Source organism: Netta rufina, assembly GCF_964035555.1.
Source record: "Netta rufina genome assembly, chromosome: 1".
NCBI classification, from domain to species: Eukaryota; Metazoa; Chordata; class Aves; order Anseriformes; family Anatidae; genus Netta; species Netta rufina.
The window spans coordinates 1,152,642-1,178,236 of NC_140123.1; the positions used below are offsets into that span (position 1 = coordinate 1,152,642).

Below are 25,595 nucleotides of genomic sequence, written 5' to 3' on the forward strand. Positions count from 1 at the left end.
CCTGGCAGAGCTGAAAACCGAGAGCTGATGAAAGGCTGGAGGAAAGTCTCAGTATTCATCAAAGAGATTTTACTAGGCGGATTTTCAGAGACTCATTATGTGCAGGGTGTGCTTATCCACGAAACGTACTGCTCAGCCTTGAAGTCTTGAGGATGAAGCCAGCGAAGGCTGAGGTTGTCGTTGCTGATTTATGGCTGAAGCCACCCATAGGTACCTCCTATTTGTGTTTTTCATGACACTGTTGCTGTTGTTTTACTTGCTCCAACATCTTCTAGTAAGCAAAACCTGACTTTTTGTATGCCTTTTTTTTGGTATTTATCCAACAGTTAAAGATTTTTTTTTCCTGTTTAGTACCCCAGGGACCTTAAGAACATCCATGATTTGGTGAAGAAGTTCCTAAATGCACAGATTTCTTGGACGCAGCAGAGGTGATGGCCAGAGGGGTACGATGAGGTACCTGATGAAGCGAGCTGCTCCTCAAGCTGCAGGTACTCAGCATCCTTTCATGCTCCTGTGGGCTGCACACCAAAAGTCATCACCCCTCCTAGTCCTTTAGCAACCTTGCATAGATGAATTATTGGGAAGTTTGGTAGACCTGCCTACTTGCAGGCTGGTTTTGAAACCAGGGTTTAGGAGTGAGGGCTCCTTCCTGAAAAAGGAACAGTACCTGAAGGATTTGGGAGAAAAAAAGGCTGGAAATAGAAAGGATGAGTATGTTGGTGCTTATATGCTTTGCTCAGGAACCCAGCCTGCAGTGGGGCTGCCTTTATGGGAAGCTCATCGGGATGCAGGACTGTAGTTGGTCAAATCTCCCATTGCATTTTTGGAGACTGAAAGTCAGAACAGGAATTGCTGCCAGCAGTTTGTGTCGGATCGCTCGTGTGGGTGAGGTGCAGGCACAATATTGCTTCCAGTTCCTTGTTCTCGTTCAGCTTTTGAACAAAGGAGACCTCATGGACATCCCTGTGGCCGCAGCCCACTGCAAGGCAGCCCCACACAAGGCAGCTGCATGGCCCTGTGTGTCCAGGGGTGAGCATTTCAAAGAGAAATGCAGCATTTTTTGTCTTCTTTTATGCCTATGGGGTCAAATAAATGGTTGTTCTTTCTTTCACTTTCTCCAGGTCAGGACCAGAGACGGCTGGACCAGAGCTGGAAACCTCTGAGATGCCTGGAGCCCGGACTCCTAGCAGATGAGGGATTTACCATCAACAGAAATCGGAAGGAAAACTGTTTATTTCAGTGGAGGTAATGTTATTTAAAGCGGAACAAAACCAAAACTAACGTGACAGGTTTGGGAAGCACGGCCAGTTCCCACAAAGCCAGCGGTACGTGGGGCTGCGTTCAGAGCCCTCTGTAGGCTGTTTCCATCCTTCGGGGGCTTGTGTCCTGCAAAGAGGCCCTGCTCTGGCTTAAGGCGTAGGACTTCTGTCTCCTTCTGCCAGGCTCTCCTGAAAAATAAAACGTGAACGTCAGTGCAATTTACTCTACTTGTTGGAGGTTATTTTGTTATCGAGCTGATGATACAGAGCCCAGTGTTCATATTTTAAGACGTATATAATGGAGCAGTTGTATTTGTTGGAAAGGCACACTTCAGAGAGTGAACAAAGACCTTTTTTTTGTGTGAATTTCACAGCCCTGGGATCCACGGGAGGAGGAGCAGGTTCAGAGTGGACACGTTTTGTGGAGGGTGGACCCAAAAAGACCTGTGAATGAAGCAAGCAGTGGCCATCAGCAGAGCTTCTTGGGACAAGGATCAGCTCTCCGTGGCGAGGCTTTCCCCAGGCTGTCTGCACGCTGGAGAGAAGGTGCTGCCTTGATCGGAGCCAGTTCATTGCTGTGCTGTGTGTATAACTCTATATATGAGAGGACATTTCTTGGGATATTGCATTCCTCAGAATATTACAGGATATTACCTGCCAGGCACCTCCTGTCTTTGCTTCTGTTCCCTGGGCTGCAGTTTCCAACCTCTTCCCTGGTGCCTCAGTGTTTCCCTGGTGTTCTCCCGTGTTTAATGGCTTTTCTTTCTCATAGAGTGTGCAAAATTGCAGTGCAATTCTTACACTGCGTGTCCTCAGCAGAATTCATATACATGCATTTTATCAAATCTGTCGCTTCTAGACTCCTGTGACATGTTTAGAGTCCACGTATGATGGATTAGCAACAAAGACAGCAGGCAGCATACCTTCCCTAGCCTCCCTTTTCTGCTCCCCTCTTGTTTTGCAGGTCATGCTCATACTCTGCTAAAATTTTGGTTAATCGTGTTTTCTATCCAGTCTCCTTTGCGCTATGTCCAGGGCTGGATTTCATCAGCATCTCGAGACAACGACTGCCAGACTTTAATTAACTATCGACAGAAAAAAAGTAAGTTTTCCCATCTGTGTCAAAGTTTGCTTGTTCTGTAAGATGTAGTGGACTCTTCAGTGCAATTTAAAAAGAAATTCAGCCTTTTTTTTCCACTTTTTCCTACCCGAAATATCACGTGCCAGTTTAGTCATGTCACTTCTTATTCTGCCCACAATAAACCTAAAAAGTCAGGCCTGAATTGTGGTTGCCTTGGATGTACGTGGGGCTTAGTACCCAATATAATCCCCCTCAGTCACCTCTTCAAATGATAGGACCAGCATCTTCCATTTATTTCCTGAAGACCAGGAATTTCTGACCCCAGGGCTCTTCTCAGCCTCTTGCACACGTGGCTTGAGTCGAGGGCATCTTTTTTTTTTCCTTCTTCCTATTTTCTCTTTTCCAGTTCCTTCCCCTTTTTTCTTCTGCATTCGTAACTAGACGAGGCAGGACTTATTCATGTATTTACCGAGGGAGTTTTTCCTTGGAAAAGCTGATCTGATGAAGCAGCTTTGACTTGGTTCAGACGAGCCCCGTTGCTGCAGCCTCGCCGAGCAGCCGAGGGCACTGCAGGAAAACCCCACGGCCACAACCAGAGCAGAGGCCCGCACACTGCAAAGTCTGATTTTTGTCGTTTCGGCAGAGATCTTGTATTCGCTCCGAGGTGGACATAATTCTTGTTTTCTGACAAGCCCTGGGATTTTGTTTGGGCTTTCTGCAGCTGTGTTGTGATGCTGATGTCAGCTCTTGAAGCAATCAGTCTGAACACGCTTCTATTTGGAGGAACTTGGTATTTTTACATTAAACTGCCTTTTGACCTAAACCAAAACAAATTTCTGCAGTTACGCTGCTGAGTATTTGAGCTTTGTTTTTGTCCTCCCTGGCACCCTTCAACTTGCAGAGGGGAGCAACACTTACTGAGAAAGGAAAAAGATGTGAGGAGAGTATGGAGAAGTTGCAGTGCTCCAAACCCCTTCACAAATGTTGTTTTTAACTGGGAATGGGAGGACCTCTTACCTCTTTTAAAGAAGGAGTGGTCTCACGTCTTTTTTCCTGTCTTCTGAGCTGCCACCTATAAGGGAAATCAAAGTTCTCAGGGAACAGAGCTTTGGGCAGAGATTTTATGCAGAAAAAAGGCGCAGGTACCTTATGAGAAACGCTGGCTGTTCTCCCAAAATCGCATTCTGTGGCATGGATACGTAAAACGACAAGAGAGCAGAAGTGTGAAGTTAAACCCCATCTCCTCCCCAAGACCCAGAGACACCACAGATCACCGGGGCAAGGGGGGAAGCATTTCTTAGAGCTGCTCTGGGGACTCCAGCATGGGGTGGAGGTACCCAGACTGGTTGTACTGGAGGGTGGCTGGGTGCTAGGCAGTCCCGCTGCCAAGAGCGGAACGAACTTCTGTTCATCCTGCTTCTTGGCACAATAAATTAGCCCGGCAAATCTGAAGCATGTGGATGTGCAGAGACCATCGAGGGGAATGCCAGCTTTCGTTTTCTGCTGTGGGATTTGGAACGTTCTCCCCGCCTGTAGTCGCATTCCCATATTCTTTCAGTTAAGCTTATAAAGCCATTTGACCTGGGAAAAATGTGCAAACCAGTAAGAGGATAAGAGAGCATTTATCCTCTGCACACGATTTTAAAACCTTTCTCTTTTTTTTCAACTTTTGTTTGCCCTTTTTTTTTCTTTTCTTTTATTTTTTTTCCCAAACCTCAAAGGAAAAAGCAAATGAATTGAACTATAAATTTCAAAAGAGAAAAAAGGAAGAGCCACTTAGAAAACAAACCAAAACAAACAGAACTATATGAAAAATTACCCTGAAGTTAGACAGCGATTTTCATTTCAAAACTTCTATGGAAACCTTTTAAAAAATGCCAGAATGGATTAAAAAATGTTAAGCTCTTGCTGCCATTTCTGGATACGAGGCAGCTGTGACAAGGCTTTGTTCCCAGCCCGGAGCACTCCTGGTTGCATTCCTCTGCGTTGTCTTTGAAGCAAGAGAAACTTGGTTTGCAAGAGAGGTGGCCAGTATTGTGCAGGGAACAAAGAAATGCCGAGAACCTTGGTTAGAAATTGTTAATTGTTGGAGTGTCACCTACCTTCGGATGTAGTCCATGATTTCAGCCCTCTTGTACACCAAAATGCCCAAAACCAAGAAGAGTAAAAACAGCGTCCCAGAAGCTTTTCCCATATTCTTTACAGTTCCCCCTGATTGGAAAGGAAGACAGAAAAAGAGAACATTATGCTCTGTGCACACCAGACGTTTCTGGCACAAAAAGGGAAGAAATGGAGAAGAAAGGGCTCAGGTGTCCGAGGCACCTCCACCACTGCCTGCTTGGGAGCCACCAGCCTTTGCATCACTCTCAGAAACAATCAAAAGCCTTGAGGTACGCAGCACAGGGGGTAAAGTAACTCTACATAGGCCTGGAAGCAAGGATTCTTTTTGGGACTGCGTGGTAAGGAGCTCGAGGATAACCAGTGAGGTTGGGAAAAAAATGGAAAGCTTCCTAGGTTGTTCCCTGATAAGGGCACAGAGATGAGGAAATATCCAGATATAGTGGATAAGAAATTTGAGCTGAACATCTACTTCTGCTAATGGCTGAGGCTCCAGCCTGTAGCTAGTGTCTGGAGGAGAATGGGAGGTTGTTCTTAGAGAAGGTGGAAAAGGGTTCGCTCCTCCCAGCACGTCTCCAGCCACCAGGAAGACTCCAGCAGGATCCTAAAATTTGGCATTGGCCTTTCTCCATGAATTGAGAGGAGCACGACGTTGCCACTTGGGCATTTTCACCACCACGCCAGCAGGTGAAGTATCACGATGGGTTGATGTTTCAGGAACAGCTGATTCAGCATTAAAGATGTTAATTGCCCAGAAGAGCTTGATTTCTGTAGTGCCATTGGCCCTATTACCGCTCGAGCGACTTGCCATCAGCCCGGCCAAATAAGCAGCAGAAAAATCTCATCATTCTTCATCAGCAGCAGAACTGATGAGCAAAGAGGGTCAGGGAAGAGCCTGAAAGCTGCCAGCAGTCGGGTTTTGGAGTGCTGCTGAGTGACTGTGGCGTTCTGCTCATCAGCAAGTTATTGCCCATAATATATAGGAAAGCAGAAGGGTAAATCTCAGGGGTACGTGCCAGGAAAATATTTATTTATGCCCTGTTCTCCCAGGATTGAAGCTCTGCTGGAGATCTCTGTTAAGAGGAAAGGAAGATTCTCCTAAGAGGGTTCTGATGAGCTCAAAAGACACTCCTCATCAGCTGTCTTAATGAACCGTGGGCTGGCTCGTTGGCCCCTGTGCTTAATGGAATCGATCTGCAGTTCCTCTGGGTGCCCTGAGAGTAGTCAGAGAGAGGCAGGCAAGGCAAGCACAACTGGAGGGGTAAAAAGAAGTGAGATAAGAGGAAAAAAAATAGAATATATTAGAATAGAATAAATTAGAATAGAATAAATTAGAATAGAGTAAATTAGAATAGAACAGAACAGAATAGTTCAGTTGGAAGGGACCTACAAAGACCATCAAGCCCAAAACTGATGTATTTAAATAGGAAGGGAGAAAGAGATGCCTGAACCAAGCCTGGAATGATTTGGAAATACAGGTGGGGAACTGCTGAGCTTATCCAAGAGCAAATAATGCCAAGAGAGGCAGTGTGATGTGCAGGGCGGTCCCACCCCGCCGCGCTTACAGTAGTACGAAGGAGGTGGGCCGCTGTCGACGCTGCCTCCAAATCCTTCCTGCTTGCAGTCTGGAGGGGCCCACCCAAAATCGCAGTGGCAGTTTTTCTTGTTGTTGCACACCTAGAAGAAAATAAATAAATATTTTATGGCATGAAAGACAGAGAAACACCATGTGGCAGCGCGGCGTCGCGGCAGGACCGGCAGCGAAGGGCAGGATGAGCTCCACAGCCTGGGATAAATTTGCTCCTCTCCTTGAGCTGCCAGCATGGAAATGCTCATGTGCAGCTGATAGACAGGATCCCTTGACCACGGGCTGTCAGGGGCTTTTTGGCTTGTACCTATCATTAGGTTTCTGCTGTGGTGGTGACGTGAGGGCAGTGGGAGTCCCCAGCCCATCCCCGCGGAGTTGGTCCTGCTGAGACAGGCTGCAGGCACAGCAGGGAGGAGGTGGCAGCACGCAGAAGGGGAAAGATGGTTACGTCTGCCTTTTTGCCAGCTTGGTAGGAGTGCTTTTTGCAATCCTCAAGCTGTTTGCGCTGCAGATTTGGAAAGCACTTTCGTAGTCTTTATTATCTACCCTGCTCTTGCGAATGTCCCTATTTCTGTCATGACAACATGAAATGTCACAGACACATCCCAAGTGAATTTGTCACCTCCATGTGACTCAGAAATCAGGGCTTTTGCTACCAGATAAAGCCCTGACTCCCGTGGCTGTGCAGGCTGCGCTGCTCACCAGATGGGACCTCACCCCGCTGCCGGCTCGTGCTGCGGGGCCAGCCGGTGCCAGGTGAGCTTTTTTAGCTCTCTTTAGATGCTGGCTGGCTGATTTTGCATGGTTTGCTGTTAGCCCAAGGTCGTGATACTGTTTGGCTGTACAGACCCAGAGCTCTGCTGCCCCATCCCAAAATTGCTCGCTTTCCCAGGTAAAAGCACAAACACAGCAGCTGGGCTTCGAGTGATGTTTCGCTCCCCTTCCCTGCGGTGGCAGGGTGGAGGTTTGCTTTCTTCACTCCTTTTCTTTGCAGCCTGAGCCATACAGAGCAATAATTACTACATTTCGGGGGTTCTTAGTTCGGAGAACTGCTTCCCGAGGAAAAAGCATGTGTCTTTTGGGGTCATAAACCCCTCTCTTTCCACAGACAGCAAAAAGACACGGTTAGTCCAACTACCTTTTACCAAGAACATAACTGAGAGTGGACCCAGCTAGCTGCAGCTCGTGGTAACAGAAGAAAAGGAGACAACAGATTCCTCCAGCTCTGGGTTTCCAGCATGATTTTTCTTACAGATTCCCCCTGATATTACAGCTAAAGGCCCCACAACAGCAAATCTTCCCCAGACTTTCCCCAGACACATCTCCTGCTCGCCTACAACATCTATCAGGAAAGAGGGACGGGTACCCTGAAAGTGACATCACAGAAAAAAACTGACACGTGAAATAATTCTGCCAGTATTAGTGCCTGAAATGTAGGTTTTATGGAAGATGAAGTGCAGCCCGTGTCGTACAAAATCTGCCATTTCTCTGCTACTTGCGAGGAAAACAGCGTTGTATAACCGAGCATGCATCTTTCAGAAGATCTCTTCAGCCCCAGCTAATTTAAATTCAGTAGCACTGACAGGTGCAATGAAGGATGAAGCCTTACGATGTAGAAGTCAGCTTTTACAACATTCGAGGGAACAAAGAAGACAAGAGGTAGAAATAACCGATGAACACTGCTATCAAGAGCTGTGGACTGTCAGAGCACGATCTGGGAGGAAACCGTGGGTGAAAAACAAAACATTTTTTGTGCTGCTGATCCGGAAACCTTTATGGGCTTCCACTGATGCTTTTGAGAGACAAATTTACATTTTATATATGCTGCTCTTCAAAGGATGCTTAGAGGTTTGCTACTTACCCCTTTGCCATTGCACTGTTTCTCTGTGCAGTCGCTGTTGAGAAAAGCTGCACTGACACACGTCCTGTTTATACATATCTGCAGAAGGAGACAGATTTATTGCAGAAAGAAACAAATCTACATCGGTGAAAAGGTAAAATGACAGATGCCAGGAAAGGGCACTGACTGCCGAATTGGGATAAAATTACTGAGAAACGGCCCAGCAAGTCTTCTCACTCATTTCATTTCATTTCATCCGAGGCTTTTCATCCCCTCTCTCCAAACAAGCACCAGGGGAATATAAAATGAAGGTCTTTGCTTCCAGGGTCAAGAGAAACCGAAGAGATGGAACAAAAGACAAACAAAAGGGAGGTGGAACAAACCCACTGAGGGCTACAAAAGGCACCGAAACCTCTTCTACCTCAGGAGTGATTCAGAGCTGAAAAAAATCTGACAGTTGTGCCAATTTTAGTAGGCTCCTGTCTCATCTTGTCCAGTCCCTATGACACAAACAAGGCCTTGGAAGTACAGAAGGGGTTTTGTTTGCTCAGTGACTCACCTGGAGCATCCTCATACCTCCAGGAGGCACACAAGTATCTCCTCTGGGCAGGAGGAGACCGGAGGAGTTACACTTTTGGCTTTTTGCCTTGCAAATTAGTTAGTTTGGGGGAAACTATTTGCATTTGGTGGGTGGTATGAGACCCATCTCTCCTGAAAGGGGAACTCTGCTGAAGCCAGCACTGATGAGCTCCTTCCCTTTTGGTGGAACTCAGTGCCTGGGCTTTTCTTAGAGGTATTTTTGCTGCCATATGATAGCAGGGAACTGATCCTTTAGTCTGTCACCAGCTTGACAGGTTTTCAGCTTTCTGTGTGGGTCAAAGGGAAGGAGTGAGCCCTGTTCCTGGAAGAACATTTGAAATTATTTTTTTTATGTGCAACAGATAAACTTTGACTTTGGTTAGTAGCTTCAAAAGAAGAGGAGAATCTTTCATGCCTGAGAAGAAGAAGAAAAAAGCCAAGAACAAAAGCCAAAGTGACGTGCTGGGATTTTTCCCCCTCTAAAAGGAGCCTTTAACACTTTGGGGCTTATCTTGGAGATCGCGAACATTTTCTTTAGGAACAAAATCCTTCCATTTAACCTCCATCCTATTCCATCCCTGTATTCCCTGGCTATCCATGGGTACCTTGTTCCTCCCGCACGAGGTGCCGTCTTTCACCGAGCCTTCGTCAGGCGTGTCCAGGGGCAGGTGGAACTCCAGCCCCCAGCACAGCTCGTTGTTCACGGTGGTCTGCACCACGGTCTCGCCGTCTTGCCGGACCGGCACTCGTTTAATGTTGGCACACTGCACTCTCCCGCAGAGGATGTTCCTAAGACAGACAGACAGACGGACAGACAGGCTGCTGCAAGGTGTGTGAAGACATCCGAGGATGTGCTGACCCGTGGTGTTGGCTGTCTGAGCACCCTGCTGTGATTTTGGCCTCTTCCAGCTCACACCCTTGGAGCAATCTGGGTATGGTCAGAGGTTACAGGTCCAGGGCTGATCCCTGTAGGCAATTCCCATCCAACCAGCCCTTTTTGGAGGAGTTTGACTAGCACTGACACGGATCCTATGCTACCCAGTGGTGTCAGTGCAGCAGGGACACATCTGTTTGTCTTTTTGACCCTCAAATTTCACATTCTGCCATTTTTTTAATACTGTATGAGAAATACTGATATTTATGCCAGGTAGAGTTCCTCAGAAGCTCATCTCTGCGCTCAGAGATGGCAACAGTGAAGCTCAAGTTCTGCCTGTGCAGAGGGAAAATAAGAAATTAGCTCAAATTCTGAATTTGCACTCTGGTGTCTGCTCTGATGACGGCAATGTCCCAGTCCTGGGTGAACAGCCAAGTGCAAGCATGAGGAAAGGTCGGGTACTAGTGCCTGTGTATTTTTGGGTGACTTAATGTGCACACTCACAGCAAATCTCCAAGGTGACCTCCACCCTTTTGGACCATTACCCGTACCCAAATTCAAATCCTTCTCTTGGGACAGGACCGAGGAGGAAGGCTTGGGGGGTTCACAGGCTGAAGGACTGCACTTTCCGTGCCAGTCCTGGTGCAGAAAGAGGGGAGATTTGGAGATGCCGCGCGTGGCAGCAACATGACAAGAATTAAGGCTAAAAGGCTAAAAAAAAAACTGGTTATCAAATGGAACAGGGTGCTGGGGCTGCACACCCCTTGCACGGGGCGATGTCCTGCTCCTGCTGAGCAGCCAGGTGCTGGTGGCACTCACTCCTCCCGGCACTTGGTGTAGTAGGTCCCGTTCCAGCCGCAGTTCCCGCAGCGGTCACCTCGGATGTTCACCTCCCTGAAGCAGCTCAGCGGGGCACGTTGGGCGGCTGCAGGGACAAAGAAAACAGAGATGTTCGTGGCAAGGTGCGTACCTGCACCCCTAACCCTTTCTGCTGCTCCGTGGGATCGTCCTGAAAGGACCTGCCACGTTTTATGGATTTTTCAATTTATTTTTTCCCCAGTTCTTTTATGAACCAGATTGGTCAATGTGAGAATGAAGAGGCTACGTGAACAGATCTGCCACCAAGAGATCAACCAACAATCAGAGAACAAACCGTGGTCATTTATCCAGAACAACGTGGAGCACAAGATGGGAATACAGACTGCAAATCTTTCCTAAATCTATTTTTTTCCCTTTAATTCTAACTTGCTGTATAACACAGAGAAGGCTGAGATGGCCATATCAGCCCTTCACACGACAGTTCCCATGCCAAGATGATGACAGAAATAATCTGCCTTATCAATATCCTTGCCTTTTTGCAGTGCCCTTCATGGCGCTACCACCTTCATGTGCAAGGGTTACGGCTTCCCAGAGTCTCCAAACTTCTCAGAAACGTGCCCAAACACAGAGAAACCTGGCTTTATTGACATGCATACATTCTTAACGAGATCTACAACTCAAATCCTGGTGATTGCTGCTGCTGTTGCTGATGGGGAAGCTGAATGTGCCCTCCCTGCCACAGCCCAGGGCACGCTCTGGGGAAGTTGGGCACTTCCTACAGAACTGAAATATCTCGGGGAGGATGTGGGCAGGCATTCAAAAATCGCTTCAAGTTGGAACTGGGGGAAATTTGGATGCACAAACTGGGGGTGCTGTTGCTTTCAGTAGCATAAGGGTGTTCCCACTGGCTGTTGCCAGCACACCTTTACTTCTGGGTCTCTCTACGGGCAAATATCAGCCATTCCCATGGCACGCAGAGCACAAAGTGGTCCCAAATGGCACTGCAACCACTGCTGCCTGAGAAAACCTCTTTTTTGTTACCCTAACTATTAAAAAAATATATATTATACTATATTTATTTACATATTGTTTCATCTGTACAGTTATGATATAAAATCACGGGGTATTTCAAAAGCATTCTGTAATATTTCATCCACTGGGGAGGTTTAGGTTGGATATGAGGAAGAACTTATTTGCTGAAAGGGTTGTTGGGCATTGGGATGGGCTGCCCAGGGTTCAGTCACCATCCCTGGAGGTCTCTAAAAGACGTTTAGATGCAGAGCTCAGTGATATGGGTTAGTGGAGGACTGGTTAGGGTTAGGTCAGAGGTTGGGCTGGGTGATCTTGGAGGGCTCTTCCAACCTAGATGATTTGGTGATTCTGTGATTTTTCTAGGTGCACTTGCATAGAAAAATTGCTTCCCCATCAGCAACAACAGCAGCAATCATCAGGATTCGAGTTGTAGATCTGGTTAAGATCACTTACATTTTTAGGTAACCCCTCCAGACACCTAAGCCTGCCTGCCTCACAAAGAGCAAACAATGAATTTTCAGGGACCGTGGAAAAAAAGAAAAAAAAAAAAAAGAAAAAAAAATAATAAAAAGGACTTTTTCAAAGCAGAAGGCAGGGAGAAGGGAGGAGGCAGGGGCTACTTCTGGGTCGGGCGATGTGCTACCTTTGCCGAACAAAGCCTTGCACTGAGCCTCGTGGCTGTGGCACTGCCCCTCGTAGCAGCGGTCGTTGTCCCCGCAGGGCGTCCCGTCCTGCTTGAACACGTCCTCGGGGCAGATGGCCGAGGAGCCGTTGCAGAACTCCGGCAGGTCGCACGTGCTCCTGTATTCTCTGCAGATTTTTCCTGCGGGCTGAAACTGTGAAAAAAATAAATAAATAAATAAATTAAAAAAAAAAAAGCACACAAAAGTTTGGAATTGATTTTTTTTTTTTTTTTTTCCAGAATGGCTGGTCCAAATTATTCAAATCCACGTGGCAAAATCTTAGGGAATGCCTCAAAAGTGTAAGATGAAGAATGATTTAAATTTGCAAAACGTCAGACAGAGCAAGGAGCGGAGGAGGGCGAGAGGGGCTCAGGTCCTTGCTGTCCTGCTGAGAGAGTTCAAGGGGAGATTGCTGGCATCCCAGCAGAGAAATGTGGTTTTATTCACACATTTCAAGCTGAATGGGTCTGAAATGCCTCTAGAGGTACCCTGCTGCTAGATCTTCCCTAAAAACTCTCTTTTTGGCCACTCTTGTGGCCGTGGGATGTCTGCTCCAGGACTGCCAACGCCTGTGGCTGGCTGCTGGGTGCGGTGCTGTCCCTGCGCCCTCGTTTGCTGCTCCTGCTGACGGTTTTCCTCTGACATAATTTCACTGTTTCAGAACAATTTGTTCTCTGCGGGAGCACGAGCAGATTCCAATCATGCTTATGTATATTTTCAGACCAAATATACTGAGAAATACGGGAAATAAACACGATAGCACCGAACAAACAGCTCTGACAAGCAGCTAAGGCTTTAGTTACCCTATTTGCTGTAACTCACCTGGCACTTGTGACAGCATTCGCCCCTGTAACAAGAAGCCCCTGGTGCAAGCGAGCAGGTGGAGGAGAAGCAGCATCCCGACTCGAGGCATGCCTGGGGGTGAGACACCAGAACATCCCGCTGTTACAGGCTCTCACTCAGATGCTCCTCTCTAGCTTAAGAGACGTGAAATTGCAGGGAATTCAGGGAAAAAGCCCCGCTGTTTTTCTGCTGCTCCTCGCTTGTGGAGCTCTGTGTCGCAGGGAACTCAGATTTATTCAGGAGTTTTAAATCTTTAAAAGTTCAGATTCCCTGCCCCAAAGCAGTCAAGGTGCTGATGGGCTCTGAAATTTGTCCCATAAAGGAAATTAATTACTGAGATTTTAAGGGTACCTGGAAGGTAGGGATATCTGCTTTGTAAGAAGAGCTGATCGATGTCTTTCTGGCATAATAACAATGAAAGGAGACAGGAGCAGCAGTGAACTATCACACAAGCACACAAACCCCAAGGAAAAGGAGGTAACTGACAGAAAATAATATTTTCTTTGGGCCTTCTGGGGAGACCAGACTTGGAATGAGGTATTTGAGAGGGAAGGGAGGACTCTGTAAAACTTATTGTGGGGTATTTTAAGGGGATTGTAAGGATGTGCAAAATGGGATGGCTGAGAGAAGGACCAGAGTGGGGGAAAGGGAGAGCCTAAGGTGGACTGGGGAGGAATAAATGTGGGAAATAGAGAAGAGAGAGGTTAAAGGGGGTGATAAGAGGGGTTTCTGCTCAGCACACTTGTATGGCTTAACCAGGCTGCAGAAGTTCTGTACAAAGAACAACTTCACAAATTGCAAACCAGAGTTCTTGCTGGAAAGCACAACTGTCCTGGTGAGCCACAGCTGCACGTCCTAGCGTTACGGCAGTGGAGACACCAACACGCAAGTGCTCTTAAAAGCACTTTTAGAAAACTCTTCCACTAATTTCAGGGTAAATTTAATAGAAGAAAGAACAGGAAAACTCTGGTTTTATAGACAAGAAGAGGGCAAGTGGCAATAATTTGCCTATAGAGCTTTGTGGAGGCAAGGACATGCCCCTTTTTGGGCTTTGACTTCTGACTCAGGTATTTTTTTTTGTCTGCAGACCCCCATTTTTAAGAACATTAGCACAACCAGAAGGCAAAAACCCTTCCAGGTGGACAAGGTTTGGAGTCATCTCCCTCCCAGCAGCTCCTGGCCAGCCCCTCGTAGCCAGAGCCCCCCGCAGCACGAGCTCGCCCTTAGCTCTGCACAGTCAGCTGGGAAAGGTCCCTCCACATTTAGGAAAAAAAACATTAAATTACCTCTAAATACCTTCTGCATGTACAAAAATCATGCATATTCTGCACACAAATAAAGCCATGGTTGGGTAAACCCCCACTTCAAGGGTGTCCATGGAAGTGGAAGCCAATGGGCTCATTTGGACATGTAACCCTTCAGTGTTTGCTCCTTCCCAGGAGCTGGTGAGCATTTATAGTTGCAAAAAACACTTTATTAACACCATTCTATCCCGTAGATTGCAATGAAATATTTAATTGCTGACCTCGTCACTGCCGCAGTCACATTCTTCACCTTTTTCCAGGACGCCGTTGCCACAGAGTTCAAAAAGAAATGGTTTTAAAGATGGTATGTTGAACAGACAAGGCTTATTTTTTTTTATTACTTCGTCATAATATTCTCTCATAGTGCAGTTACTGAATGCCAAGCAAGATCTGCAAGAAAAATATTGATTATATATATATATATAAAACCATACCATATAAATAAAGTAATCGGTGGGGTCAAAGAATAACAGAGACATTAACTAACAAAGAGGAATATGGGAAAATTTAGGGGAAACAAGGTTTTTTGTTTGTTTTCCTCCTTTTTTTCTTGCATAAGGACATGGGAGGCAGCAATAACTGCCTGGAAGAGAGAAGGAAGAGCCCACAAAGTGGCTTTGAAAGTGCTTTGGCCTTGGAAAGGTGGAGGTGGAGGGCAGGAGGATGCAGTGTGGTTCTTTACAAACTGCAGTGTGCAAAGCAAATCACGGGGGTGAAAGGGATCTGCTTGCTTTCCCATGACTGCTACAAAACAGCCTGGAACGTGCAAAATAAGCAGGGGAGAAACGGGGTGGCTTCATGCCTGGCTGCTCAGGTAAACGACATCGAGTGGTGAGCAATGCAGGAGCGTGGGCATGAGGATTTCCAGGAGTGAAGCTAAGTCATCTGGTTTTATAGAGGAGCTAAATACAGTTTGTATTTGATGATATGAATTAATGATAATGATATGAATTAGGGGGAGAGCTGAAGTAAGATGGCAAGGTTGTGAGCATGCTGCCAGTATCAAAGGAAATGTTGAAGGCTGTGATGGGACTGCTGAGGGGCAAGGGGTGACACGATGGCACAGCTCAGCAGCACAGAGGATGGAAGGACGAATGAGTCAGGGAGAGAAGTGCTGGTGATGTGCACGTGGAAGTGTGAGTATGGGCATGGGAAATGCTGCAGGAGTCCTGGAAGAAATACTGCCTAAAGTCAGAGGTTGGAGACAAATACGTTTAATTGGTCCCTCGGGATAACGAGGTGATTATCCGAGAGCTGAGAACAGAAACTGAAGGAGCCACGAGATGCAGCGCTCTGACTTGTGAGGTTTTCACCCCAGCCCTTGTGTGCTGGGTCCTCGATCTCCTTCGGGTGGCTCCCAGGTGAAGATCAGGGGAGGCACCGCCACGGGCAGAAGCAGGACCGCTGGTCACCCACTGAAGTGGCTCTTCCCATGCTGATCTTACTGAAAGCACAGACATGGCTGGTAGGAGGCTGGTTTCTCAAATCCTTAATGTCTTCAGGGAGGCTCAGTGGGTCTTTGTAACGAAAGGGATCTGATATTGTTCATCAGCATTAAGCCAGGAGCCTGTGTCCTTCTCGGTGATGCATTTAAGAAAGTGAAATGGATTTCTTTGCCCTGAGAAAAGGATCTTTGGATTTAGAAGCAAAAAAATCTGCAATGAAGCAGCCTTCCCTGCCTGCTGATGTTTGCTGCACGTTGGGAGAGCCTCCAGAGCTCAGAGGAACGAGGCATTTTTATGCCAGTGTTATTACTGGGAGCTGGCCACAGGGATGCTCTTGCAATATTTTATGGTTTCTTTGATGCTGAAAGAACGGGGGCTGACATCTGCCAAATATCCTTCACAGGTTTCAGCAAATATTAGTTAATTAGTGGAATTATTTTGTCTTCGTTATGGCTATATAATGAGGGAGCAGGAAAGAGGAGCAGCTCCTGTCCCGTGCAAGGCAACTTTTCTGGAAGATTTATTTTCAAAGGCAGCATCCCTACAGAGGCAGTGCAAGAGGAGGGGTGCAGTAACCCCTGGGTCTGCAGGAGGCTTTAATCCCTGCCATGAAGAAGCCAACAGCAAGCAGCACTTGGAGAAAGCAGATGGAAAATTAATAAAAAATTATTATGTCACCATTGTGACCAAGGAAGCCGAGTTTGCTGTGAATTTGTGTCTCAGGGAGAGCTGGAGTCCCTTGTCTCACCTAAAAACCTATTCTCACAACCTTGTTAAGAACTTGATAAAGAATGGTAGAGTAATTTAAATTAGAAGGGACTTAAATTGGCAGCCCCTGGTCCTACAACCTGCACAAAGCAGGGCCAGCTTGGATGCCAAGTAGATGCTGGAACAGAGGAATTAAAAGATTTTGTGGAGGAACGGGCAGATGCACTCCCCTAAAGCAACCCAGCAGCTGCTCAGATCGGGGCAGCAGGAGGCAATGACCCAATTTTCACTCAAAATGATGTCGGGAGAACCGAGCTGTACTCACCCCGGGGACGACCGCATGATGCATCCTCTGTGGGTGCAGTTGCAGTTGCAGAATTGGTCGTAGAATTGTCTCGCGTCGTCGTGGTCGAAGCCCAGGCTGTGGCCGATCTCGTGCGCCAGGGTCATCACGTCGCTGATGGTGTCCTGGCCGGAGAACTGCAGCCAGGGAGAAAAAAAATCTCAGGTCCACGCTTTCCTAAGCAGGGGATGTTGATGTGGACAAGTTCAGGTCCAGAATTCCTCCATTTTGCTCAGCAATGGCACAATTTGTGCTAGCGGGGAAATTGCAGAGCAAACAACCAGTTAGGGAAACCAAAACCCCTAAAGAGATTTTTTTCTGGGGAAACACTGGGGATTTGTTCCACCTCTTCTTCAAGCAACACCAAAAACAAGACCAACATCACCTCCTTTAGATGCCCGGTTTAGATGTTATCTGCTGAAAAACCTGAACCCAGGAGTGACACGGAATTAAATCCCAGGGTTCAATGTGAATATGACAAGTTTATTTTTCCTTATTCTTTTTTTTTTTTTTTTTCTTCTTTTTTTTTTTTTTTCTGGAGCTGTGTCTTTTTACGTAATAACACTGAGCAGTGATCACCTTTGCTGTGTAAGTTATCTTGAGCCTTACACTGCATCTGTGTACACTGATAGGCATTAAAAAAAATCCTGGAAAATCCACGTGCCAGCTGCTGGATGGAAGTCACCGAGCACCTTGAATGCCTGAACGTCTTCTTTGCATCCTAGGAGAGGTGTCTGCAATCTGCCCAGGTGTCCAGAGAGATCTACGTCCTCTGTTACAGCAAAATCTGGGCATAACTCAGGTTAATGCTGATTTCAAGGGGAAATTTGTGAATGGAAGGTGCTCTCCTTTAGCCACGCAGCTGGAGCCTGCGAACATCACTCGGTGTTGGGCTCAGGCTGCAGGATCCTGAGCAGCCTGAGGGGACAGCATCCAAAGCAGCCTGGCACTTGTTGTGACTCAGATCCCCAAAAGCTGCTGGGATGTGGTGCTGGGCCCCTGCTCTGGGTGTCCCTGCTGGAGAAGGGTGGCTCCGGATGGACCCAGAGGTGCCTCCAACCTCAAACCCTTCTGGGATTCTGGGGTTTTGTGACATTATAGCTGCTATGTGGGAGGATATGGGGGCAATGTTACAAATTGTGAGGTCTCCCCTTACCGAGACGACGCCGACGGAGTTGGGCTGGCACATCATCCCCTTCCAGGTAAAGCCTCGCTCCGCGTAATATTGGCCGCTGCAGCAGAGAGGTTGGGGTGTTAAAGGGAAGCGACAGCATCATCATAACAACAGGATACCCTGTGGGAATTACAACTGGAAAATTATGGCTTCAGGCTGCAATAAACTCATTTCTTGAAGATCTATACCCATGGGGATCTCCTTCCTTGAAGGGATCAGTGGGGATCCCTTCAGCTGACCTCTGAGCTCTGGGGCTGCTCAGCAAGGTTTCCCTGTGTGCAGTGACTGTGTTATAGAGTAAATACATATTTATACACATATACCGGAGATTTTAGCATGCAGAGGGTTTGTTTCCCATCAAAGGAAAGTAAAAGGAGCAGTCAAAACAGAAACAATGCACTAGGTGTTAAAAAGGGAATGAATGAAGTGCTTAAGTGAGTGCGTCGGCAGTGTGAGATCCAGCTTCCCCCTCCTAGTAAAAAAATTTAATACAAATACTGTGCTGTAAACCACACGCCAATGAATTGAGACGTCTAAAAATGAATGGCTAATCTATACAAAATGGTTAACATTAAAAACGAGATTATAATAATTCAGTTACAGACAGCGGCATGAGAATTGGAAAGACGATACACGCTCCGCATGCGTGGGAAAATACAAAAGAGGATAAGGGAAGGGAAGGGCAAGGTACTTAAAATCCTCCTTGTACCAATTTACATGACAAACGGGCGCTGATTAAAACATGGACTGATTAAACCAAAACGTTTTCCTCCGTGAGGTACCACCAGGACAGAAACATGCACGGTGCATGGGCGCAAAAAATGGAAGGGGAAAGGGGTGGGGGTGCCCCCTGCTCCTGCTTATCAGCAGCTTATCAGGGCTCTTACAGCAGCAGCTCCACGTGGTCGTACTCGATGCGCACCGCGGCGTCCTTCTGGCACCAGCTGGTGAAGACCTGCAGGGTTTGGTCCAGGCTGTGGGTGGCCGTCACCTGGTCCCCCTTGGTCCACATCTCCACGGCGCTGATGACGATCTGCAGCTTCATGCGCTTGTACACCTGGGGGTGGCGAGCAGCGGGACGCGAGGAGGTGGCCTCAGGTGGCAGCAGGGGAGGTTTGGGTTGGGGAGGAGGGAGGATTTCTTCGTGGAGAGGGTGGCCAGGCACTGGGATGTGCCCAGGGAGGTGGTGGGGTCCCCATCCCTGGGGATGCTCGCCGAAACAGCTGAGCATTTTCTTTATTTCCATGAATTATATCAATTTAATAGGGTTTTCCATGCAGCTCATTTTGGGATGGGTGAGCTGGGGGCTGATGCCCCAGCACCCTGCCCGTGTGTGCACACAGAGGAATCAGCAGAGGAACACCCAGTGCTCTTCTCTAGGGCTCAGAGCAGGGCGATGATGAAGTGGAGATCATAATGAGCCACCAGGAAGCACTTAGCACCGATAATGCATATTCCATCAAACAGCTTTAAAGGGATAATTTCACAATAATTTCTACACTGGCTTCACTCACACCCAAAGGGATTTTTTAGGGGTGGGAGTTACATCGCTTGGGAGCCCATCATTTCGCCATGAGAGGCTGAGCACCCGGCCCTTCCCAGGGCACCCATCACCGTCAGGACCGCGTGGGTGCTCACCGTGTTCAGGAGGTTGCTTATGGAAATGAAGAGGTGCAGCATCAGGGTTTCGTTGTAGCTGTTAGCTTTGAACTGAAAAGGGGAGAGAGGATGCATTACAGCCTCATGATGCCAGCGTGGGGAGCTCCCCTTGCACCTTCCACAGCCCAGCACCCGCAGCCTCCCGTGGGTCTGCACCAGCCCTTCCCCAGCTGAAATCCTAATTAACCACATTGGTCAGACTCACGGTGTGGGATTTCTCACCCCACTGGGGCTCTGTTATTTCGAGAGGATGGCTCTTGGCACCGACAGGAGCCCAATTGAATGAGTCCTGCTCATTCAATAGGATGGTACACGGAGAGGCATACTTGCCTACCCATTATCTGCCTTCATTAAATAAAAACTTGGTCCCACAGAGCAGAGCTGGTGCCTTCAGGTGGTGGGGAGACTGAATCCCCACCTCCTGTGGGGCTGGAGAGGGGACACAGCTCCTGGGCTTTGCTACCTTCCCAGGACTTGTATCCCCATGGGACCATTTTGCACCATTTCATTCCGTTCAAATAAACACCAGAGTAGTTTTCAAAACGCTCCAATTACCCCAGAAATGGCTGCTTGGGTCCGTCCCTGAGCGTGTTACAGCAGTCAGACCTCATCACTTATTTCAAAACCATTTCTTCTCCCGGCCTCAAATCACAGCAGCGCCCACACACGGGCTGAGCACCAGCAGCCCCTTCCCATGGCAAGAGGCACGGGAATGTGCTTTGGTTCCCTCAGGTGCTGAGAAGCAGTGCCCCTTCTCCTCTAAACACAGACATTGGACCCCCCTGATTGCAGAAGTGGGGCTCAGAGCAAAGAACAGCCTCCAGCACACAGCAGCAGCTGTATCAAAGCCCCACGGCGCTGCGTTTTGGCACTTACCAGCTCCTGGTTGGCGACGAGAGCCAATTCCAGGTAGCGGGTGGGCACGGGCAGGCTCTGGAGCCCGGGGACCTCCTGCAAAAGATCAAATGGCACAGGTCACACTCTGTGAGGTGCTTTTTTTTTTTCACCACATTGTAAAAAATGAGGTGCTGTTACTCAACCCAGTCCAGAATTTCCCTGGTACCCACACTACAAGAACATAGCAAATATTTTGGAGAAGGAAAAGTGCTAACAAGTGCCGCAGGTAATCAGAGACAGGACATGGTTGTAGCTTCCTGGTAGCAGGGGATAACTGGTGGTTGCAGTCGGTTACTGCATTGGTATAGGGTCAAGGAATCACAGAATCATCTAGATTGGGAAGGACCTTCAGGGTCATCGAGTCCAGCCGTCAGCCTCAGCGGCAGCAGGGTCCCATCTCCGATGGCATCAGCGTAGAGTCAAGATTTCACTGCAGCACAGGGACTTCCCAACCCCAGAATGGCATTTTGGGGTTCAAAAATTTTGCTTTTAAGTAATTGAATTTATTCGTTGGCATGCCAGAATGCTGCAGTGTAGTCCACAATGCTTGGATGCAAGTCAGGGGCAAGCAAAAGCCTCTCTCACTGCACGGGGCTCTGGGGACAACCTGGCCTTAGTAATTCCCTGAGAGTGAGAGGAGGAGGAAGAGGAGGACGAGGACAAGGAGGAAGAGGAGGAGGAAGAAGAGAAGAAGATCTTTGCTCTCAGAAATACAACCAGCTTGGCAGCTGCAGAGTCATGCATGGCTACAAAACTGCTCTTGCTTAAGACCCATTTAAGCGTGGGGACTCATCTCTCTTCTCTGATGAACAGATACCACTTTATTATTATTATAAATTATCCTCTTTCTGGTGGGTTCTCAGTAAATTCAGTGAAATTGTAGCAATTTAAAAAAACTATATTTCCGCCATGGGAGCTGGTAAGTAATTCTTTCACCTAAGTGTTTCGTATTGTTATCAGAAGGCAGCATCTCTGAACGTCACTCTATTTCTTTCACCGAATGCAATTGTAACACGCTGGCATCGGCCAGGCTGCGGCTATAAATAATCTACACTTGTAGGTACAGAAATAACACTTTATCTGGGCTCTTTTGACAGCAGGGACAGCAACGACAAAAGTCCTCACAAGCCCTGGAAGCGTTGGCAAATCAAAGCAAATCTTTTTTTTTTTAACCAAGGTGTTTCCGAAAACGAGCACATCAACGAGGTCCCGTAACAAATGAAGCCAGAGCAAACTAATTTCCTCTGATAACATGGAAACAAGGTTTCTGAAGAGAAGAGAGGCAGCAGATGTGTGTGTTTTGACATCATTAAAGCTTTTCCCACATAATTTGAGCCAAGCAGGTCGGTACAGCCCAGCTGTGCTTGTTGTGAGCTGAAAACTGAGCACATGGAGAGCTGCTGCTGTGCATTGCCCAGATGCAAAGATGCAATAAATGCAGTGCCAAGGGGGTCAGAAACAGATTAGAAACTTCAAAGTTGACTTCAGCAAAAATTCCTGCTTGGAAGGAAGCACCCAGCTCATGGACACGATGCCAAAATCCTCTCCTTCCAGATCTGTGGTCTCATCATGCCCAGGATTTTCCCTGCCCCACACCTTTACACCACCATAACACAGTAGATGGGGAGCTCTTACCTCAATAACCAGAATTTTCCTGCTCCCGTTTGCAATTTCTCCCCTTGTGTCCAGGTCCTGGTGCTCCCTGGGCACCTGGCAGAGCGGGGGCGAGCCTTCTGCCAGCGCCTTTCGGAAAATGAGGTGCTGAAAGCTCGAGGAGTTCTCCACCGGCTGGATCTCGTACCTCAGGTCTCCGAACTGCAGCACTCCGCTGGGGATGTGCCAGCAGAGAGGGAGGTAAGAGACGTGAAGGAGATGGCTTCTTAAATTAGTTAAGAAGTGCAAAAAAAGAACCAAAGTGATAGAGGTGTGGGGCAGCCCTCGGGAGCTTGTGCCATCAACTGGGAGCCCCAGGAGCATCCTCGGGGGTTCAGGGCTCTTGGGACAAGCCAGCATTTTGTGTGGTTTTGGAAATAGGGGATGGAAAAGGTTCCTTTTAGCTCTTTCATACCACAACATGTCCTGTGGGCAGGGATGCAGTGAGATGATGGCACAAGGAGCTCACCTAAAAAACCTTTTGTGGGAAAAATTGTTGTGCCCAAGGCTTCGTGTGCGTAAGACAGCCTTGAAAGAGCAACCAAACACCCTTACAGAGGTGGCTTTCTGTACGTTTGGAGCTGGCACTGCCAGACATGAAAATATCCCAGAAAATACCCCAAATGTGGGGTGCACCTGAGGAGGAAGGTGTCCCCAGCAGCGTCTGCTCACTGTGAGCTTTTTGAGTGTTTCTGCAGTGTTTTGGCATGTAAAACCTGCCTACAGCCTGACAGAGGTGTGCAAAGCGCACTGCTTGGCCAAATATTTCATTAAAAACTGATTTTCTATCAGTTTTTCACCTCTGTCCCCGATTTTCTTCTATCTATGCATCTTTTAGACCCCTACATTAAAATTTGCTCCTGTACTTTCTCAGCTGTGTTGGAAGATTTGGGCGCTAGCCGTGGGATGGAGCAGGAAGCAGGCAGAAGGGGGATCACCTGCTCTGCAAAGGGACACAAAACCCCGGCCCCACAGCACCCTACCTGATCCCAAAGCACGTGCTGACGGAGACGATGGAGCCTGGGGAGCCCTCCACGAACCCCTGGTAGAAGCAGTCGTCCTGAGCAAGAGGGACAAGCAGGGCCTCAGCCACAGGAAAAGCTCCTGAGACAGCGCTCAAAAAATGCACCCATAAAGGGAAAAACGAGAAAACAGCCTTCAAATAACTCTGTCCTTCCATTTGGGGCAGGAGCTTCATGGGTGAAAATAAAAGGTGCAGGAGGTGAGCAGGGAAAAAGCAGGAGGATGAGCGGGGTGGAGGAGGCTGAGGGAGTGTGGCAGGATCAGTGCTGCCTCCAGTGCTGATAGAAAAGGGAATATTTGGATAATGGTGATTTTGGGGCGATATTTGTTCAGATTCCTCAATTTTTCTTTTGGTGGAGTTAAATTGTTTAAAAAACAAACAAACAAACAAACAAACAAAAAAACACATTAAAAATTGGAAAGGAAAATCAAGCATTCTAATCAATCTCTCTCTCTCTTTTTTTTTTTTTTTCCCCAGGTTTTAGCAACTTTTTGTACAATTTCTTTCCTTTTTCAAACAAATAGTGAAAAAAAAAGGATGTTTTCAGAAACAGCATCCCCTCGGTGAGCAGCACTGCTTCTGTCCCCTGGGGCATCCTGGGCAGACCCCAGCCCTCACCTGAACGTATGGAAACTCGGTTATCAGCTCCCCCTCGGCCCCGTAAGTGAAAACCGGGAGGTCCTTGGCTACCAGATTTCTGGAAAGTGAAGCAGAATTTCTCAGGGTGGGGGTTGATCACCTCCAAGGAGCTGTGCAGGGGGAAGGGGAACTGAGGAGCCTTACTTTGCCTGCGTCAGGTGGACGACGTGGTAATTTCCTTCTGCCATGATTAAGTAAGCCTTGTCCTCCTGTAATGCAATGTGTGTTAAAATTTGGGATATTTATTTATTTTCCAATTTATTTTCCATGGTCCCTGCCTTTCCTGGGGGAGCCCTGTCTGCGGGCTGATTTTGGGATCCGGAGCTGCCTCCCTTCCCATTTTCCCATCCCCCCTGTAGCATCCCCCTGGGCAGAGGCAGGGTCAGGGCTGGGGGCACCCAGGAACTAAAAAGTGTTTCCAAAATCATTTCCAAACCAGCGCCTGACCTCTGTGTCAGCCCCGTGCCTTGGCTCCAGCTGCCTCGGCACCGTCACTTCGGAGTAGATGATGCTCGAAGCTTCAGCAAACCCTGGAAAGGTTCTGAGGTTAGGGAGCAGGGACGTGGCTCACACCAGGCTGGGAGGATTTCCCACCCCTGCAGTGCAGAAGGAGGGTTTTAAGTGGGAAAATTTAAAAAATTTGACATGTAAAACTGCAGATTCTTCAACGAGAGGCATAAAAGAGTGGGTCGAGAAGTTCAATACTAATGCCAACTTCTAAAGAAGTTTAGGTACAAGAAACTCTGGAGAACTCTTGAAAAGGGGAGAAATTAGATGATTTCCAGAATTTCAAGATTCAGAACCTAGTGCACATCCTCCTGCTCACGACCCCAGCCCATGCCTATGTCCCCTCACCCCCATTGCCCATCCCCATCCCACATTCCGAACCTCATCCCCATCCCCATCCCCATCCCATCCCCATCCCCATCCCATCCCCATCCCCATCCCATCCCCATCCCATCCCATCCCATCCCATCCCATCCCATCCCATCCCATCCCATCCCATCCCACCTTTCCCCCTTCCCCATGCCCCTGCCTCCCTTCCCCTCACCTGGGCAGAGGAGCAGGATCAGTCCCACGACCCCCGTGCCCCTCAGGGGTGGGCACAGCCCCGTCCCCATCCCTGTGCCCCTCACAGCCTGCAGGAACACAGCGTCAGCCAGGTCCCCTCCCCAGCTCCCCCAGCCCCTTGCTGGGCTCCCTGAGCTACCAGCAGAGCCCCAGGCCCCCCAGTTGCCCCCAAAACCCCATTTCCAACCTCTCCCACCACCAGCCCTCAGTGGGGCCTCTCCATGTCCCACCCCACTGTGTCCCCACCCCACTGCCACCCAGCCCTGCCTCCAACTGCCACCTGGAGCCCCTCCACCTGCCACCCCAACCTGTCTCACCCCAAAATGTCCCATCCCATCCCACCCCCCTCATCGCCATCGCCATGGCCATGCCTTCTCCAACTGCCATCTGGGCCTGTTCCCCCACCTGCCACCACTCTGCTCTCACCTCCAACTGCCACCATCCCTCCTCCACCCGCCACTTATCCCCATTCCATCCCTTTCCCTCCAATACCACCCCCTCCCCATTTCCCTTCTCCTCTCTTTTCTCCTCCTCTCACCCTCCCCACCCCATCCCCATCCCATCCCATCCCATCCCATCCCATCCCACCCCATCCCCATCCCCATCCCATCCCATCCCATCCCATCCCATCCCATCCCCATCCCCATCCCATCCCATCCCATCCCATCCCATCCCATCCCATCCCATTAATGGCCATTTAGCCATTAATGCCCAAATTGTGGTTGTTTGAACAGAAACTTCCCATTTTACATTTCCACCCTCCTGCTCTCATCCCTCCATCCTCCCAGGTGCACAGGTGCTGGGGGGCCCTGTCCAGCTTTGGCACAGCCCACAGCAAGGATGGATTTCAGTAAATCTTCCCTTTTTATCATTTCCAGTGTGAGATATGAGCAGATTCACCCTGAAAACCCCCAGACAGCAGCTGCCAGAGCACAACTCGTGGCTGGCACCAGCGAGCTGCC

At 48.4% G+C, this 25,595-nt stretch overlaps 1 protein-coding gene across 1 annotated transcript; it reads right to left on the reverse strand.

Moving 5' to 3' along the window:
• Positions 1-1,245: 1,245 nt before the first annotated feature.
• LOC311221231 (disintegrin and metalloproteinase domain-containing protein 9-like) lies at positions 1,246-25,075 on the reverse strand (the record flags this gene model as incomplete). Its single annotated transcript, XM_084305094.1, has 21 exons — positions 1,246-1,448; positions 3,358-3,412; positions 4,443-4,551; positions 6,024-6,135; positions 7,908-7,985; positions 9,071-9,254; positions 10,159-10,264; positions 11,834-12,026; positions 12,696-12,788; positions 14,242-14,410; positions 16,499-16,653; positions 17,673-17,748; positions 18,578-18,747; positions 19,329-19,400; positions 20,226-20,300; positions 21,882-22,074; positions 22,883-22,959; positions 23,542-23,620; positions 23,707-23,771; positions 24,010-24,092; positions 25,039-25,075. 21 exons carry the CDS (start codon positions 25,073-25,075, stop codon positions 1,410-1,412), a joined length of 2,220 nt encoding a protein of 739 aa, XP_084161220.1. The 3' UTR covers positions 1,246-1,409.
• Between the last annotated feature and the right edge of the window lie 520 nt (positions 25,076-25,595).